The sequence below is a fragment of the Piliocolobus tephrosceles genome, chromosome 20, assembly GCF_002776525.5.
Source record: "Piliocolobus tephrosceles isolate RC106 chromosome 20, ASM277652v3, whole genome shotgun sequence".
NCBI lineage: Eukaryota > Metazoa > Chordata > Mammalia > Primates > Cercopithecidae > Piliocolobus > Piliocolobus tephrosceles.
The window spans coordinates 4,272,547-4,291,920 of record NC_045453.1 but is presented as its reverse complement, the minus strand read 5'-3'; the positions used below and the strand labels follow the sequence as shown (position 1 = coordinate 4,291,920).

Genomic DNA, 19,374 nt, shown 5'->3' with positions numbered 1-19,374 from the left:
TCAGTCTCCCTGCTTTAAGAAAGGGAGAGGATTCAGATAAACAGAGTATACTGAGAGGCCTCACCAGTATAAGAGAATATGCTGCTCTACTTTGTAGGGAGAGGAAACTTGGATAATGAGCCTAGAAAAAAAAAAAAAGACCAAATAGGACCGTGACAGCTGTCTTCAAGCATTTGACATGGAATTGTTTTTGGACTTATTCTCTGGAACTGTTAAAGGTCAGAATTAGGAATAATAGGTACATGTTACAGAAAGGTAAATTCTGGCTTAATTGATATATAATCTCCTACAAATTAAGGGGTCCAGTGATGGAATGCATTATCTTGACATGTATTGATTTTTCCATTGCTGGAAGAGCTTTAAGAGAGAAGGCAAGGGTTGTTTGGAGGGTGTTCTTGCTTTTCATACATATCAGATGCAACAACTTCTAAGGTCTGAATTCTGAGACTCTACGCTCAAAATCTTAAAGAAAAAATGGCTCTGTGTTTCCAAAACCAAGGTTTTTCAAATATATTTTTAAAGGAGAAAACTTTTTAAAACCAAAAACTTACATGAAACTCAATGTATCAAACAGATAAAAATGGAGCTGCTCAGTTTAAAGTGGGAAGAAGACTGGGCTCAGTGGCTCATGCCTGTAATAGGCCTTTGGGAGGCCGAAGTGGGTGAATCACTTGAGGTCAGGTGTTCGAGACCAGCCTGCCTAACATGGTGGAAACCCGTCTCTACTAAAAATACAAAAATTAACTGGGGATGGTGGCGCACACCTGTAGTCCCAGATACGTGGGAGGCTGAGGCAGGAGAATTGCTTGAACCCCGGAGGTGGAGGTTGCAGTGAGCCGAGATCGTGTTCCCAAAGTGCTGGGATTACAGGTGTGAGCTACTGCACCTGGCCTCCAGAACTTATTCATCTTGTTTAACAGAAACTTTCCGCTCATTGATTAGTAATTCCTAATTTCCCTCACTCCCCAGCTCCTAACAATCATCATGCCACTCTTTAGACTCTGTCTAAAAACAAACGAACAAACAAACAAAAAAGTGGGAAGAAGGACGCAGATCTCTGCCTTTTCAACCTCCCTCAGTTCCCTGATTTTGACCTGAGAACCAAGTGTAAGTATTTTACATTTGCATTCAAAGATTATAAAAATCTTATTTCTGTGCAATGTTCCCACGTTATATGGTACCGGAGCTGGCAGCTGCAGGAAGGCAGTATCTTCATTATTTCCAGATGGCTTGCAAGTGTTCCTGCCACCACTCCTCAGTTCACACTGCTCCCTTGCCTGGAGTACTCTTTTACACCCTCTCCTTCTCCACCATTTCTCTGAAACCTATTCTCCTTCAAGCCTTGGAGAAGGAGAAGGTCCTCCACGAACCCCTCCCTGAATGCCCTGGCTCTTGGGTGGTTGTTCCCATGCTCTGTTCTACTGTAATATATCTGTTTTTATTTTGATTAGACATAGCCCACTTTGCAGTATTTTTATGTATGTGGCCATTCTGCCTGACCACTGTGATGATATATTTGGTAGTCATTAAGACTGTTCATCGCGAAACTGTTCATTGTGAAACTCTGTCTCTAATAAAAATAGAAAAATTAGCCAGGCACGGTGGCTGGTGTCTGTGATCCCACCTACTCAGGAGGCTAAGGCATGAGAATCGCTTGAACCTGGGAGGCGGAGGTTACAGTGGGCTGAGATCTTACCACTGCACTCCAGCCTGGGGGATAGAGCGAGACTCTGTCTCCAAGGAAAAAAAATAAAAAAATAAAAAAAGACTGTTCTTCAAATATTCTGGCTTTCTGAGTTTTTCAAATATTCTGGCTTTCTGAGTTTTTCAAGGATTTTGTTTTATTGTAGTAAGAACACTTAATGTGTTGAGATCTGTTTCAACAATTTTTTTGTGTTCATTATTATTGACTCTAGGTACAATGTAATACAGCAGATTTCTAAAACTTTGAACATTTAAAAAAATTTTTCGAGACAGGGTCTCACTCTGTCACCCAGGCTGGAGTGCAGTGGCACAATCACGGCTCACTGCAGCCTCCAAGTTTTAGACTCAAGAGATCCTCTCCCATCTCAGCACCACCTCCCCACCGTCCCTGAGTAGCTGGGACTACAAATGCATGCCACCATGCCCAGCTGATTTTTTATTTTTAATAGAAACAAGGTCTTGCTATGTTGCTTAGGCTGGTTTGAACTCCTGGCCTCAAGGGATCCTCCTGTCTCAGCCTCCCAAAGTGCGGGGATTATAGGTGTGAGCTACTGCACCTGGGCTCTAGAACTTATTCATCTTGTTTAACAGAAACTTTCTGCTCATTGATTAGTAATTCCTAATTTCCCTCACTTCCCAGCTCCTAACAATCATCATGCCACTCTTTGTTGATATAAGTTTGACTGTTTTAGACATCTCATGTAACTGGAATAATGCAGCATTTGTCTTTCCGTGACTGGTTTATTTCACTTAGCATAATGCCCTCAAGGCTCATTCATGTCATCACATATTGCAGAATTCCCTTATTTTTAAAGGCCAAATAGTATTCTGCTGTGTTTATACACCACATTTTTTTTTATCCATTCATTTTTTAATGGACATTTAGCTTGCTTCCATATCTTGGCTATGGTCAATAATGCCAATGAACGTGGGTATGCAGATATCTCTTTGAGATACTGATTCAGTTTATTTGGATATATATCCAGAAATGGAATGGCTGGGTCATATAGTAGTTCTGTCTTTCTTTTTTTTTTTTTTTTTTTGAGATGGAGTTTTGTTCTTGTTGCCCAGGCTGGAGGGCAGTGGGTGATCTCAGCTCACCGCAACCTCCGTCTCCCAGGTTCAAACAATTCTTCTGCCTCAGCCTCATGAGTTGCTGGGATTACAGGCATGTGGCACCACGGCCGGCTAATTTTGTATTTTTAGTCAAGGCGGAGTCTCTCCATGTTGGTCAGGCTGGTCTTGAACTCCTGACCTCAGGTGATCTGCCTGCCTCAGCCTCCCAAAGTGTTGGAATTACAGGTGTGAGCCATCACACCCGGCCTATCTTTCATTTTTTGAAGATCCTCCATACCATTTTCCATAGTGGCCACACCATTTTACATTCCCACCCAACGTGTGCAAGGGTTCCATTTTCTCCACAGCCTTGCCTACAATTGTCTTTTGTTGTTTTGATAATTCTGGCTTTCTGCATTCTAAGCCCATTGTAGGATTGTACTTTTGGCCCCCTTGTGGTTGGATGGAGCCATGTCACTGTTGTAGCCAGCGAGTTATGAAGTGGTTACATTTTACTTCCAAGGCCAGGACGTATACTGGCCAGTTGAAGACTCTTGAGAGCTCTCTTTTCCTCTGCCACGGTGATCAGCACCAAATGAGTGGCTACTCAGTCAGCCTGGGTTCCACACTCAGATATGGGACAGTGTCTCCAGCCAGCCTTCAGTGGATATGCAGCATGTATGGGGAATGGACAAACAGACATTTGTTCTTAGAAGCTACCAAGATTCTTCTTTTTTTGGTTACTGCGGCATACCCTAGTTTATCCTAACAGAGCTGGCTGTTAAGAGGTCAGGATCCTTACTGCTTTGAATTCCTGGTGCTCAGGAGAGTGCTCTGTATGTAATAGGTTCTTTTTTTTTTTTTTTTTTTTTTTGAGATGGAGTCTCGCTCTGCCACCCAGGCTGGAGTGCAGTGGCCAGATCTCAGCTCACTGCAAGCTCTGCCTCCCGGGTTCCCGCCATTCTCCTGCCTCAGCCTCCCGAGTAGCTGGGACTACAGGCGCCCACCACCTCACCCGGCTAGATTTTTTTTGTATTTTTTAGTAGAGACGGGGTTTCACCGTGTTAGCCAGGATGGTCTCGATCTCCTGACCTCGTGATCCGCCCGTCTCGGCCTCCCAAAGTGCTGGGATTACAGGCTTGAGCCACCGCGCCCGGCCTGTAATAGGTTCTTAATCAAGATTTGATTTATTTAGAAACTATTTCTTGTGTATGCTTTTGAGGGATACGAAGCTCATTTAAAAACACTTGTTTTCCATTTTCCTCAATAAGTGGTAAGCATGTTAGGGACAGAAACCCTCTTGAACGTTTCTGGCCTCACCTCCCAGCACCTTAGTCCTTAGTTCACAGGAAACTTAAAATGACCTGGGTAGCTTTGGATGTGGAGTAGTTGAAGGCCCTTGAGGAGAGATGAGAAGCTGATCTGACATGAAGACAGCAGTGGTTGGTTACTGGACAAGAAGACAAATGAACGATTGAGGGAAACAGCAGCTTCTGGAAAGATTTGGCAACAGTAAAGATAAGAGGCCAGTGAAGAGATCCTTGGAGGAACAAGGAGAGCTGGGAAAAGGAATAAGCTTGGAAACATGTTCTGATAAAAAGCCAGGCGTTTCCTCTGTTATCTTTCACCAGTGCCTGAACAGAGTTACATTGTATACACTCTGGACACAAAGGAGGGCTGTCCTTGAGCCTCGATTCTGGGTGAGCCCTCTGGGTCTTAGACTTGAGATGCAAAGTTTTGAAATTTTCAAACTTGAAAATCACGGTGAGCAGAGAGATCTCTGGTGCTCTGCCAATCCTAATGTCCCTTTTATTGAACGTTGACTATGTTGACAATGAAAAGCCAGTAAAGCTTCAAGGAGGAAAGAGGTCAATAGCCAAATGTTTCAAGAAGTCAAGGAAGGTGAGAATTCATAGTAAATAACAATAACCACCAATTATCAGAGGCTTTCGTCTATGCCAGGCACTGTTCCGTGAGCTTTACAAGTATCACCTAATTTAATCTTCACAGCAAACCTCTGCTGTCAGTAGTGTCATCTCTATACCAGAGATAATTAAACTGAAGTTCAGAGACATTAACTAATTTGTTCAAAGTCACATGGCTAATATGTGGCAAAGTGAGGATTTGAACCCAGATTTGTCTGGCTCCAAAGCTTGTGTTCTTTCCACTTCCCCATATTACTCCTAGTGATAGATTGTCAAACATCATTTCAAATAAATCAAAGAAAAAAGCCCAACATACCCATTGCTAGTTACACATAGCACCAGGTGCCAGAGAGTTGGAATATAATAGAACCCCAGAAAATCTCCAAGCCTTATTTGGGCCTGAAGTTTCATTTTCTTTGCCCACTACCCTCCAACCCTTCCTACCCCTAAAGATTACAAAGAAGTGATACGTAGATATATTTCCTTTCCCTGCTGTAGTGCTGGGAGCAAGGAACTAACCGGAAGTGGATGGAAGAAATCTGATAAGGGAGTAGAAGGATGCTGGGCAAACTCTTCAGTTAGGGTCACTTATGTCTTATGAGTCAAAGCAAGAGTCAATGGCCAGGGAGGGAACAGGTTCAGAGTTCTGAATTTCAGATACCACCCTATCTTCTACTAAGCCAGAGATGGCAGTGGTACCCACGTGAGGCTCAAGAAGAGGGGAATGATGTTGAATTAAGGACCACAGCACTGCAGAAACCTAATTAAAGGGGTTGAGTACATGAATTGGACTCAGGTTCAGGTTACTGCATACACCTTTAGTATGTGGACTGCAGGCTCCTGGACACTTCACAGCAGAATGCACTCATCAATACCAGCCTTTCTCTGCTGAGTGCCTTCTACCTTTCTTCATCCTCAGATAACTTTCCTAATGGACCATTTGCAGATTCATTTGTAGTTCTGTAATCTTTGGAAAATACGTATTCTCTCCTCAGATCTTTATCGCTTTCTTATTTTTTTGCTCTGCGTTCATATATATATTTTTTCCTTTTCTTTTTTTACTGAAAGGCATTCACCCCATCTATTGAGAGCATATGATATGACTTCATGTGTGGCAACAAAGAAAAGCTGAAATTTGCAGATATCAGTAAGGGAGGTTGTTCCACAGTTTTCTATCCTTTTAAAATGGTTTATCTCTATTAGATAATGAATAAGATTATGTTTAGCCAATCAGATTATTTCCTTGGAGAGCTTGGAATGGTAGTCTTGGCAACATGGTTTGATATCAGTAGAAGTGAAGATGTGGAATCTTAAGCAGAATCTAAGAATAGTGGACACTGCAGAACTGTAGATGTGTATAGTTCAACTGTGGGGGGAGTCCTCTTTAGCTCGCAAAGCAATCAAAGCGTTTTGTCTCATAGTCTTTTGTGACAGATAGGAAAAGGGTCTTTTTGAGAATCTTCTCTACTGCTAAAAACTACTATTAATTCTGATAAATCATGCACATAATGGATTCAGGTCATCCTTTTATTAGGCAGCCTTATTCTGCTTATCAGTGTTCGCAAGAACAAACTTGAGGGCTATGATGGAGTTCTTTAAAGAAAGGGAAGTAGATCTCAAAACCATTCAGTGTCGGTGAAACTCTGTGCCACTGGGGGTTCCTTAGATATATAAAGAAGGTACCTTCTAGACTAAGACTTCTGTAAAGATGGTGCTCCCATGAGTTGCTCTCTTCTCTCTCTCGTTTTTCAAGGCTCTCAGCCCAGTATCCTACCCTTCAAACCAGAAACAATCCCCTTTCTCAAGAGTGGAGGAAGTTGTGCCGTTTGCTTGAATGGCATCTCAGGTTTCCTCTCTGCAGCTGCTAGGAGAGGAAATGGGTTCCAGTCCAGGGGGCTGATTCCTTAGTAATGATATTTATAAGTAAGCTGCTTGTCAATATAGCACTTTATTTTAGTCCTCTGTTACAGAGGGCTAGGTCTTTATGGCAGATTAATATCATAGTCGGCCTTATACAAAGCCCTTCTCTCTCTTTTTTTTTTTTTTTTGAGGAAAGTCTCGCTCTGTCGCCCAGGCTGGAGTGCAGTGGCCGGATCTCAGCTCACTGCAAGCTCCGCCTCCCGGGTTTACGCCATTCTCCTGCCTCAGCCTCCCGAGTAGCTGGGACTACAGGCGCCCGCCACCTCGCCCGGCTAGTTTTTGTATTTTTAGTAGAGACGGGGTTTCACTGTGTTAGTCAGGATGGTCTCGATCTCCTGACCTCGTGATCCGCCCGTCTTGGCCTCCCAAAGTGCTAGGATTACAGGCTTGAGCCACCGCGCCCGGCCTACAAAGCCCTTCTCTTATTTTATTTTACTGATTTATTAACTTTTATCCCCATAATCCACTCCTATCCATCTCTCACATAGGCAACTCCTACGATGTTTAATTTAACCCATATGATGTATCTTGTCACCCAGGTAGTGAGCATAGTATATAATAAGTAGTTTTTCAGCCCTTGCCTGCCTCCCCCTCTCCTGACTCTGGTAGTCCCCAGTGTCTATTGTTCCCATCTTTATGTTCACATGTACCCAAGGTTTGTTTCCCATTTGTAAGTGAGAACATGTGGTATTTGGTTTTCTGTTTCTGCATTAGTTGTCTTAGGATGATGACCTCCAGCTGCATCCATGTTGCTGCAAAGGACGTGATTTCATTCTTTTTGATGGCTGCATAGTATTCCATGGTATATGTGTACCACATTAAATGTGTATATATTTTAAGTGGTTTTATGCTATTTATCTGATTCTGTTGCTTATTTTAAAAACTAGCACAAGTTTTTTTTTCAAAGTCAACTTTTTTGAGATATAATTTATATAAAATATAATGTGTCAATTTTGATGAGTTTTGACATCTGCGTATAGAATATTTTCATCACCCTGAAAGTTCCCTCATGCCCCATCTCAGTCAATGCCCACTTCCTCTCACCAGCCCCAGACAACTACTGATCTGTTTTTTTGTCACTGTAGATTACGTTTGTGTTTTCTAGAGTTTCATGTGAATAAGCTTGTTCAGTATGTTCCTTTTCGGTCTGGCTTTTTTTCACTCAAGCTAGTGCTTTTTAAAAATGTTTATTATTATTTTTGTTATTATTTTTTGAGACAGAGTTTCACTCTTGTTGTCCAAGCTGGAGTGCAGTGGCACGATCTTGGCTCAGGCTCACTGCAACCTCCGCCTCCTGGGTTCAAGCAATTCTCCTGCCTCAGCATACCGAGTAGCTGGGATTACAGGTGCCCGCCACCATGCCCAGCCAATTTTTGTATTTTTAGTAGAGACAGGGTTTCACCATGTTGACCAGGCTGGTCTCGAACTCATGACCTCAGGTGATCCACCCAGCTCGGCCTCTGAAAGTGCTGGGATTACAGACGTGTGCCACCGCACCCAGCCTGCTCTTTAGGTTCATGCGTATGTTGCATAGCAGTGGTTAATTCTTTGTTGCTGAATAGTATTCTATTACATGAAGATACCAGAATTTGTCTGTTTACTAATTAATGGACTTTTGGGTTGTTTTCACTGCTGGTGAATAAAGTTGCTATGACAATTCAAGTTTTGGCATGGACTTTCATCTTTGATAAATATGTAGAAGTGGAGTTGCTTGGTTGTGTGATAAGTGTATGTTTAACTTTAAAAGAAACCATTAAACTATTTTTCCAAAGTGGAGATACCAACAAAATCAGCAATAATTTTGTTTAATTTTTTTTTAACAATTTTTTTTTTAAATAAAGGCGGGGCCTTGCTATGTCATCCAGGCTGGTCTCAAACTCCTGGCCTCAAGTGATCTGTTTGCCTTGGTACATTTTTTTTTTTTTTTGAGACAGAGTTTCACTCTTGTTGTCCAGGCTGGAGTGCAGTGGCACGATCTCAGCTCACTGCAACCTCCGCCTCCCAAGTTCAAGCGATTCTCCTGCCTCAGTCTCCCAAGTTGCTGGGATTACAGTCGCTCACCACCACACCTGGCTAATTAGTAGAGATGAGGTTTCACCGTGTTGGCCAGGCTGGTCTCAAATTCCTGACCTCAGGTAATTCACCTGTCTCAGCCTCCCAAAGTGCTAGAATTACAGGCATGAGCCACCATGCCCAGCCAGTACATTTTTATATAGTTGAAAACAATCAAATTTCATTTAGAGATGTGAAAATTATACAGAATTTAAACTTGAGTGTCTATAAATAAGTTTATTTGGAATACAGCCACACTCATTTGCTTATATATTGTCTGTGGGTAATTTTGTCGTATAACTGTAGGGTTGAGTAGTTGTGATAGCTGCGGCCTGCAAATCCTAAAGTATTTACCATCTGGGCTTTACAGAAAAAGTCTAGTGACCTCTGGTCCAGAGTATTAATTTTTCTTCAGACAACAAGAAAATTTATCTTGTCTTTTTTTTTTGTTTTTGGAGACAGAGTCTCTGTCGCCCTGGCTGGAGTGTGGTGGTGCAATTTTAGCTCATTGTAGCTTCGACCTCTTGGGCTCAAATGATTTTCTTGCCTCAGCCTCCCTAGTAGGTAGGACTACAGCTTTGCCCCACCATGCCCGGCTATTCAAAACTTTTTTTTGTTTGTTTGTTTTTTTTTGGTAGAGATGGCGTCTCATTACGTTGCTGAGGCTGGTTTCAGACTCTTGGCTTCAAGTAATCCTCCTACCTTAGCCTCCCGAATTGTGGAGATTACAGGCAGGAGCCTCTGCTCCTGGCTTGGTGTTTTCTTCCATGTTAGAAAGAAGATATTCCTCTTGTTGGTATGTCTTTGCTTCTGTCCATTTTGAAATGATAGACCTAGGCCAGGTGTGGTGGCTCATGCCTGTAATCCCAGCACTTTGGGAGGCCGAGGTGGGTGGATCACCTGAGGTCAGGAGTTCGAGACCAGCCATGGCCAACATGGTGAAACCTCGTCTCTACTAAAAATACAAAAATGAGCTGGGTGTGGTGGCGCGTGTCTGTAGTCCTAGCTACTCGGGGGGCTGAGGCAGGAGGATTGCTTGAACCCGGGGGGCAGAGGTTGCAATGAGCTGGGATGGTGCCACAGCACTCCAGCCTGGGCAACACCGCGAGACTCCGTCTTAAAAAAAAAAAGAAGAAGAAAGATAGACCTTATTATTATTGTCCTAAAAAGCACTTGACTCTTTCCTGATCTATCTGCTGGCCTTATGTATAAGTTAGCCATTACTATGTAACATTCCAATCCCAACCTCAGTGGCTTAAAACAGCACTCCTTTATATTTGGCTAGATTGCCTTGCTGAGGCTGGAGTGACTGGGGCAGCTGTATTTCTCACTGTAGATCTGAGAGTCGCCCGGAGTAGCTCTGCCCCACGTATCTCTCATCCTCCTTGGACCACTGGGGCATGTTCTTCTCATAGTGATAGCAGAGGCACAGAAGGGCAAATGAAAACATTCATCATCTCTTAAAACATAGGCTCACAACTGGCACACTGTCACTTCTGCCCACATATCACTAGCCAAAGAAAAGCACATGCCAAGGCCAAAGTGAAGGGAAATGAAATAGAGTTCTTTTAGGATGAGACCTTGACAAATGTGTGAATTCAGGTAGGGGTAAAGAAGGGCCAAGATTGCAATTCACCATTTCTTTCTTTCTTTTTTGAGATAGAGTCTCGCTCTGTCACCCAGGCGGGAGTGCAGTGGCACAATCTCGGTTCACTGCAAACTCCGCCTCCCGGATTCAAGCTATTCTCCTGCCTCAGTCTCCTGAGTAGCTGGGACTACAGTGGCCTGCCACCACGCCTGGCTAATTTTTTGTATTTTTTGGTAGAGAGCCAGGATGGTCTCGATCTTCTGACGTTGTGATCCATCCGCCTCGGCCTCCCAAAATGCTGGGGCAATCTACCATTTCTTTTAAGAAAGACCAAGCTGGGCATGATGGTTCATGCCTTTAATCCTAGCACTTTGTGAGGCCGGGGCAGGAGAACTGCTTGAGACCAGGAGTTTGAGGTTCCAGTGAGCTATGATTGTGCCACTGCACTCCAGCCTGGGTGACAGAACAAGACTCTGTCTCAAAAAAAAAAAAATAAAATAAAATAAAATAAAATAAAATAAAATAAAAAAGAAAGACCACAACAATAATAAATGGTTTTTCTTTTGCTACCTATGAGGGTGTTACTTGTTCCTATTGAACATGTACTGTTAAAAGTAAGGGCTATGGCTTTCCTGCTCATTCCACTCCATGAATTCTGACATTCTGGTTTCCAGTGGTGATGGCCATGCAGCTATTAAGGTATTTTCCCCTGCTCTGCCCTTCATTTGGTATTATAAGGAATCATCAACATATGGGACATTCTAAGATGCCCTTGTTGCTGGGAAGAAGCCAAGGCGCACAGAAGTATCACTCCTTTTTGTCTTATCTCTTTTTTTCTCATTAATGAAAAACAAATTGTGATGAAACTATTTTCCCACTTCTTGGTTCTCCAGCTGTACTATAAAATTCTTCAAAGGCAAGGCTCTATCTTTTCTTTGTTAACCTCCCTTCCGTTCTCCCAGCCTCCTCAGTGTGGTTGATATTTTCCTTGCCTACCTGTCTGATCTCAATGACTGTTCCCGTTCTGCTTCGCTGATCTTGGCTCTGCCATGCTCCTTAGGGCAATAAATACCAGTCTGGACGGTCCAGAATGGAGTCCTCTGTCTGTTTTACCAGTTGAGAAGCCTCCTATCCCTCCCTGATCACTCGTCATTCATGAAGCTCCTTCTTCTGCTTTTGACTGTTACCCTGCTCCTGGCCCAGGTCACCCCAGGTAAACAGGATCTCCAGAAGGGGATGGGAGTCAGGGAACCCGATGCATGTTCAGAGAACTCTGGGGGCTCTGACAGGTTGGGCTGGGAGAAAGGCCTGGTAGAGCTCACTGAGGCCTTTAGGTAGTCCCTCTAGTCATGGGGAAGTTTGAGTTCTCTGGTACTAAATGATCTTCCCAGTGCCCAGTACTTGGCCACTCCAACCTTATCTCTGATTAGCTCTGGAAAATCAAACATGATGACCTGAGGAGGGAATAGAGTGTAAAGAGAGAGACTTGGGTATGGAGTATAGAGAAAATGGGGACTTTTTCAAAAACATTTCTTGAAAGGATTTGAATTTTGATCTGTTGTTGCCTCTAGGAAAATGGTTCTCAAATTTCTGATTGTTTGAGGATTCTGATTCCACTTTTTTATGCAACCTCAAATTATCTGGGTTACCCTAGGTTGTAGGTTCCCCAGAGTAGCTGTTCCTAATTCCCTTAACTGGTTGGGGCCAGAGAAAAGTCCCAGGATGTTGTGAAGAAGGCAGTATGATGTTCTTGGGAGTTTTATAGGTGCCCTAGGAGGCTTATAGATGTTCAAATGAGTTTATTTAATATTCCTGTCACCTTTCATTGATATGGTCAGAGGGGGTACCGAAGAACAATGAGAAAAGGTGGCTAATTGCTACTGGGCACCTGGGTACATTATAATATGGGGGAGATAAAACCCTTGAGAGAGGGGTCCTCTTCCCCCTCCCAAGGAGCTGGCCAAGGAGGGGAAGCTACCCAGTAGGTCCCATGCCACTGAGTTGGGGAGACTCGGGGGGTTCTAACAGGGGGCACGAGTGAAGGAAGAAAGTGTAGTGGTCTATAATCTCCCTTAAACTTAGGGGATCCTGTGTAAGAGCTTCTTCCCTCACAGACCTCCTCATTTCCCTCCTACTCCTCTACTGGGCTTTAGCCCCTCCCTTTCCCACCCTTCTGCTTTCTTTCAAAACTGACCCTGTTCTCTTCTTCCTTTTGTTTTCAGTCACGAAATGTTGGGGTAAGTCAGGCAGGTGCAGAACAACATGTAAAAAAAGTGAAGTATACTATATATTATGCAAAACTGAGGCTAAGTGCTGTGTGGATCCCAAGTATGTACCTGTAAAATCAAAATTAACGGACACAAATACAAGCCTGGAATCAACTTCGGCAGTCTGACATTGCTCTTCCAACCTTGAGTCTCAACATCATGGGATCCTGCATCATAGGATCCTAGGAAGAACGGACTGGACCAGTAGGTGGTAATAATCTAAACCTTGCAAATAGCTCCTAGTCTGCTGACCCACAGCTGGCCCCAGAGGATATGAATTAAAGAATATTCATTATATCTACTTGATTCCTGTTTTCTTCTAGACCAGCACTGCCAATAGAACATTCTGCCATGATGGAAATATTTCCTATCTGTATTCTTCAGTATGGTAGCTACTAGCCAGATGTGGCTACTGAGCACTTGAAATGTGCCCAGTGTGAATGCGGACCTGAAGTTTTAATTTGATTCACTCTAGCTTTAAATTTATGTAGCTAAATGTCGCTAGTGGTGATTGTATTGTACAGCAATGGCTTTAGAGTCTAGGCTGAGGCAGGCTGTGGGTCCCAATCTATGAGTATTTCAGGGGAGTCCAGGAGGCAAGCAAGAGTCTATGATGAACACAAGAACCCATTCTTGGCCCATGGATTCTCTCACTCCCACACCAAAGGCTATAACTTTCCCTTGATCACACCCACAGTTCTGCCCCTCAGGGGCTCTAGGGCAATGCCTCTTGTGAGTCTTCCTCATGGTGGAGAGTGCTGGTATCAGGCCATCTGTGGATCCTTGCTCCATCTCTTCGCATTCCCTCTAGTTGTGGCCATGGGACATTAAACTGGCTAATCATTTTCCAGGACTGATCCTGAACTGAGACAACAGGAATTTTACAACATTCAGCCCCATGATCCCAAGTATCCCCAACTCTTGCTACTTATCTGACTAATCTAAAAGAACTTGATTCTTTATCCTGAGTTGAAAAGTTCTACTTGGAGTCACCCGCCTCCTCTTCAACCCTTTCATGTTGGAGCCCTGACCTGGCTTCAGCCTCATGTCCCCAGTTCATCTTCCTGATGACAAACTTCAGCCTCAGTGTCAGTGTCTAAGTGTCACCAAAGCTGTCTAGGGAAGAGCGTTTGATGCAGGATCAGGAGATCTGGAGTCAAATCCTTGTTTAATCACAGGTCAGCTGCATGACCCTAGGCAAGCCATTTAACCCTCTGTGCTCTATTTTTTCGTCTCTAAAATGGGGAACTTTCCTACTCAAGGCATAGGGATGTCATGAGAATTAAATGAGATAGCAAACAGGAAAGTGCCCAGCACAGAATCTAGCGCACATTCAGTTCTTGATAAGTGTAAGTAGAATCTAGGTTGATCTCATTTTGTAATTTTCTACTTCTGGCTCTGCATAGCAATTCTTTGCCTGGAAAAAGTTAAATCCTCCTTCACTATGTTGCCACCAACTCTTACTTCTCAGAGTTAATAACTCTTAAAGTTGAAGTAAAACCCTGTACCCTGCCATTTTTTCACTAATCATCTTACCCTCCTGACTCAATTTCTGTCCAGCCTAGCCCTGTAATGTTTCTCTTGCAGACTCAGCTCCCTTGCTGTACTCTGCATGGTATCAATGCCAAACTCCCAACCATGGTAGAATATAACCATCTACTTGCCTTCTCTATAGGTAAACTTTATTTTTCGAGACAAGATCTTACTCTGTTACCCAGACTAGAGTGCAGTGGTATGATCATAGCTCATTACAGCCTTAACCTCCTGGACTCAAGGGATTCTCCTGCCTCAGCTTCCCAAGTAGCTGGGACTACAGGTGTGTGCTACCACTCTTGACTGTTAATTTTTTTTTTTTTTGTAGAGATAGGATCCTTGCGATGTCGCCCAGGCTGGTCTCGAACTCCTGGCCTTAAGTGATCATCCTCCTGCCTTGGTCTCCTTAAAGGTTGGGATTACAGGTGTGAGCCACTGTGCCTGACCTATAGGTCAGCAGCGGATCATTCTTAGAAAAAATAATCCAACTAGTCTCACTGATTGCACGGGAAGTTCAGGGCCTCCAACCTCAAAGGCCACTCAACACGGCCCAGCTAATCTTCTTTTCCCTAAGAAGCTTGATTTCTCATTCTTTGAAATAACTAGTCCATGATTTTTCCTCTCTCCTCAATCTTCTACCATTCCCTGTCCCCACCAAAATATCACTCCTTGTCTCATATTTCAAGAAAATAGAAACCATCAGAAGCAACTCCTTTATCTTCTCTCTACTAAGTCTACACACTCTGGTATTGGGTCCTACAGCTCCTGTCTTCCTTTTGTTTACAGTGGAAGAATGATATCTACTCCTGAGGAACCGGCCCCTTTACTTGTCCACATTTGTCTCCTCTCCCCTACTCAAGAATTTCACATTCATTTATTCTCCTTATTCTCCCCTTCTCTTCCAGATCATTTCTATCATACAAAGATGCTCGAGTATCTCCCAGATTAAAAAAAAAATCCCTGAGTCCCACATTCCTCTCTGGACAATGCCTCATTTATTTGCAGTGCTTAAAAAAAATACTTCTCAGAATGTCGCCTGCCTTCACTTTATCAATTTTTTCTCGTTCACCTTTCAACTCAGTTCAATTTGGTTTTGACTGTGCCACTGAACCTTTTCTAGTAAAGATTACCAACTATCTCCAGTGTTGCCAAACCCAACAGAGGCACCCCTGTTTTCCTCTTGTCGACCCCTGAAGAGGTGTTTGACATAGAGGCCATGACATCCTCATTGAAATGCTTTCTTCTCTTGCCTTCTAAGACGGCAGACTCTCCTGGTTTTCCTCTGATCACCTGGGACATTCATTTTCAGTCTTCTGTCCTGGCTCCTCCTTCCCTTTCCAAAGGCCAGGACTTGTTTCTAGACTCCTTTTGTCTTTTCTCTCTGCTCTTTTTCACTAGGTATTTTGAATACCCTCTATATGCTGATCACTTTCAAATTCTTAGCTCCTACCCTAAACTTTCTCTAACGTCTAAACTGGTATATCTTCCCCCTTAAATGACAACTCCATCTGGTTACCTAATATATCAGAATGGAACTCCCAGTGGGGACCTCACCTCACCAGACCTTGTTAGTACCCTGCTATTTCCCTTCTTAGTAAATGGTAGCAACGTGTGCCCAGATGCACCAAACCTACAAGTCATGTGTGATTCCTCACTTCACCTCCCTACGTTCAATTTCTCAGCAAGTCCTGTGGCTCTGCCTTCAAAATGCGTATCAAAATTATCCATTTCTTTCCATCTAGTTCAGGCCACTGCCATTTTCACCTGATCTTTTACAATAGTCTCCTAACTGTTTTCTCTAATTAATTTTCCACATAGCAGCCAAATGGTAAATTATTTTCATTTTTTTCAGATCTAGTCCTAAATCCAGAAAGGTAAATGATATCCTGTCACTACTCTGTTTTGCACTAAACCATGGCTTTCCATTTCATTAAGAATAAAATCCAGACTCCTTGCCATGGATTGGGAGGCCCTGCCCTACCAGGCCTTGTTCACTTCTCTGGCCTCCTCCTTATACTTAGGTCACCCAGGTTTCCTTTCTGTTCCTTGATGTCAACAAGCTCTTTTTTTTTGTCTCAGGGCCTTGCTACATGGTGTTCCCTCTTCCCAAGAAGACTCTGATGTTTATGTGGCTGTTTTTGTCCTATCCTCCAGGCCTTAATTTAACTGTCATTCTAGATTATTGTATCTAATGAAGTCCTTTATGTCACTATGCAAATGTATGTCCTAGCACTTCTCAAAAATCAGTAATTATTTTGTTCATGTGCTTGTTTCCTGTCTCTCTTCCAGGAGAATTTGGGTTTTATGATTGCAGGGACCTTGTTGGTTTTGCTCACCATTCCATGGTGCCTGGCACACTGTCAGAACACAATCAGTATTTGCTACCTATATGAATAGTTACACTCCAAGGATGATCACTTTCCCACTCAAACATGTTTCCCTTTTCAAGTTCTTGTGTTTTACCATTACCTGAAACTCAAGCCTTCTTTTTCCACCCATGTTTTACTCTCCATGATTTAGTAAAACTCCTCTTTCCTTGATGTGGATGGTCTGAGGAGGAGTGGTGCAGCGTGAGTTTAAGGGACCTTACGGAAGGGGGCACTCTGAGATATCCAAGCGCTTCTTTTTGAGGTTATATGAACATTAGATTGAAGAAGAAAGGACTTTCTTCAATCTGGACATTCAGGGGTTTGAGTACATTATAGAACATATCTATCAATGGGGAGTGGGTGGGAAGTGAGGGGTGGAAAATACTGTTTGTGCCCAAACTGGAGTTATCTAAATTCTGGTTACATTTACATGAAGCCTTTGTTCTATATTTTGAGTACACAAAGATCTGTCTGTGTATGGACAGTCATTCAAGAATCTGAAGGCAGGCCGGGTGTGGTGGCTGACACCTGTAATTCCTGCACTTTGGGAGGCTGAGGCAGGTGGGTCACTTGAGGTAAGGAGTTCTCAAGTTCACCAGCCTGGCCAACATGGTGAAACCCCATCTCTAGTAAAAATACAAAAAATTAGCGGGACGTGGTGGCAGTCACTTGTAGTCCCAGCTACTTGGGAGGCTGAGGCAGGAGAATCATGTGAACCCAGGGGGCGGAGGTTGCAGTGAGCTGAGGTCGCTCCACTGCACTCTAGCCTGGACAACAGAGCGAGACTTTGTCTCAAAAAGAAAGAAAGAAAGAAAAAAGAAAAGAAAAGAAAAGAAAGAAAGAAAGAGAATCTGATGGCAACTCTATGCTGTCTTGAGACTGACTTTGTATGTTCATTTCTTGACTTCTCTCATCAAGTCAGCCATCGAGGCCCCCTGATTCTTCCCCTGTGATGTTTTGATGCAAACCTTACTCTCTTCACTCTTTCTGGAACTGCTATCTCAGCTCAGTCCCTCATTAGCAGTCTCCCTCCTCTTTCCCATATTTGAGGCCTTCTACCCTGAGTTTTGCTGCTGTCCCTCTAGTCTCTCTGCCAGGTCAGATCGTCCCACGTTCTAGCACCCAATCTCACAAGAGTTCCTTACTGAATATAGCAACATTCCTTCAACATATTTTAAGATGAAACACCTTACATTTATTATTGGATGTAATGTAAGAGCTCATTAGAGAGTAATTTAAGCAAAAAGGATAATTTCTTGGAAGGATATCATGTAGCTCATAGAACTGACCAGAAGTCTATACAATCAGGCTTGAAAAGACCGAGACAGAGTGGGCAGCAGAAATAGCCTGCCAAGATCTTACCACGAGCATTGCTGCCAGAGCACTAGGCATCAGTATCACACCTGGACTCTTGTCATTGCTGCTGCCACTGTGTATTTCCTCCACCTTCCCTGTGGTTTGGATTTAGTCCTTTAAGATTCAAGTCCTTTGTTGGAGCGCCCAGTTGGCTGAGCCTGGGTCATGCACCTGTCTGCTAACTTTCAAGGTGGCGTAAGAGAATATTTGCCTTTAGGGCATTCTGTAGTTGAAGGTCAGCCTTCCTTTCCACCAAGACCACAAAAATAGAGACTAGCTTCCCTAATGGAAAGGAACTCAGATACTGAGTGTCCAAAGATGCAGTAAATGACAACTGTCAGAGAATGTTACCCCGAATATTACATCAGAATATTTCCCACCCCACCTTCGCTTTTCTGATAGCCAGGGCCAGGGCTAGGGTGAGGAGAGGGAGGTGCCTAGGGTGTGATACATAAGGAGGCACTCACTCTCAGGGTCATGCAAATGCCTCCTTAAATGTCACCCTTTAGGTACCTGTTGCACTTCTCACTTCACCCTGGACCCAGCCCTGCCAACTGCATCCTGCACATCACCTTTGCAGCACCCACCACACCTGTACTTAATCTTTGCTTAGTGTTCATCTTCATGATAGACTGTAATCTCCATGAAGACGCAGATCATGAGTTGAGCAATTGATGGGCTAAATGAGATATATAACTAGCTTAAGATAGACAGCAGAAATGGCCTCACAAGAAAATTCTTTATTTCAGGTTTATTCACATTAGAAGAGTGTTTGATATTCAATGAGCACAGAATGATACTAAATATATATTAAAAATATAAGATGAGACACTTAACAGAAATATGTGGTGGTCACGTCCATCACTGTGATGGTCACCAGCCAATGATTTCATTATCAATGAGTAGATTGAGAGTTGTGCCAGGCGTGGTAACTCATGTCTGTAATCCCAGCATTTTGGAAATTACGAAATACTGAAATACTGTCAGAATTACATGGTGAAATACTGTCTCTATTAAAATAATACAAAAATTAGGCCAGGCACAGTGGCTAACACCTGTAATCCCAGCACTTTGGGAGGCTGAGGCAGGCAGATCACAAGGTCAGGAGTTCGGGACCAGCCTGACCAACATGGTGAAACCCTGTCTCTACTAAAAATACAAAAATTAGCTGATTATGGTGGTGCGCATCTGTAACCCCAGCTACTCAGGAGGCCGAGGCAGGAGAATCACTTGAATCTGGGAGGTGGAGTTTGCAGTGAGCCAAGATCATGCCACTGCACTCCAGCCTGGGTGACAGAATGAGACTTCATCTCAAAAAAAAAAAAAAGAGAAAGTTGTGCTTTCGTAAATAAGGCAACATTTTCCTTCCCTGTCTGGTATCCTCATTTAAAAGCAATGACACGGTTGGGCATGGTGGCTCGCGCCTGTAATCCTAGTACTTCCGGAGGCTGAGGCGGGCAGATCACTTGAGGTCAAGAGTTCGAGACCAGCCTGGCGAACGTGGTGAAACCCCATCTCTACTAAAAATACAAAAAAATTAGCCAGGTATGGTGGCAAGCGCCTCTAATCCCAGCTACTCAGGAGGCTGAAACAGGAGAATCACT

At 43.4% G+C, this 19,374-nt stretch overlaps 1 protein-coding gene across 2 annotated transcripts; it reads left to right on the top strand.

Annotated features, from left to right (window-relative positions):
- The first annotated feature begins 4,436 nt into the window (after positions 1–4,436).
- On the top strand, positions 4,437–12,684 carry DEFB121 (defensin beta 121). 2 transcript variants are annotated; one of them, XM_023220184.2, is made up of 2 exons: positions 4,437–4,662; positions 12,468–12,684. In XM_023220184.2, exons 1-2 carry the CDS (start codon positions 4,641–4,643, stop codon positions 12,638–12,640), a joined length of 195 nt encoding a protein of 64 aa, XP_023075952.1. In that variant the 5' UTR covers positions 4,437–4,640; the 3' UTR covers positions 12,641–12,684. The 2 variants fall into 2 exon arrangements, with proteins under 2 accessions (XP_023075952.1, XP_023075951.1); XM_023220183.2 differs by lacking the exon at positions 4,437–4,662 and adding an exon at positions 11,287–11,458.
- The last annotated feature ends 6,690 nt before the right edge of the window (positions 12,685–19,374 follow it).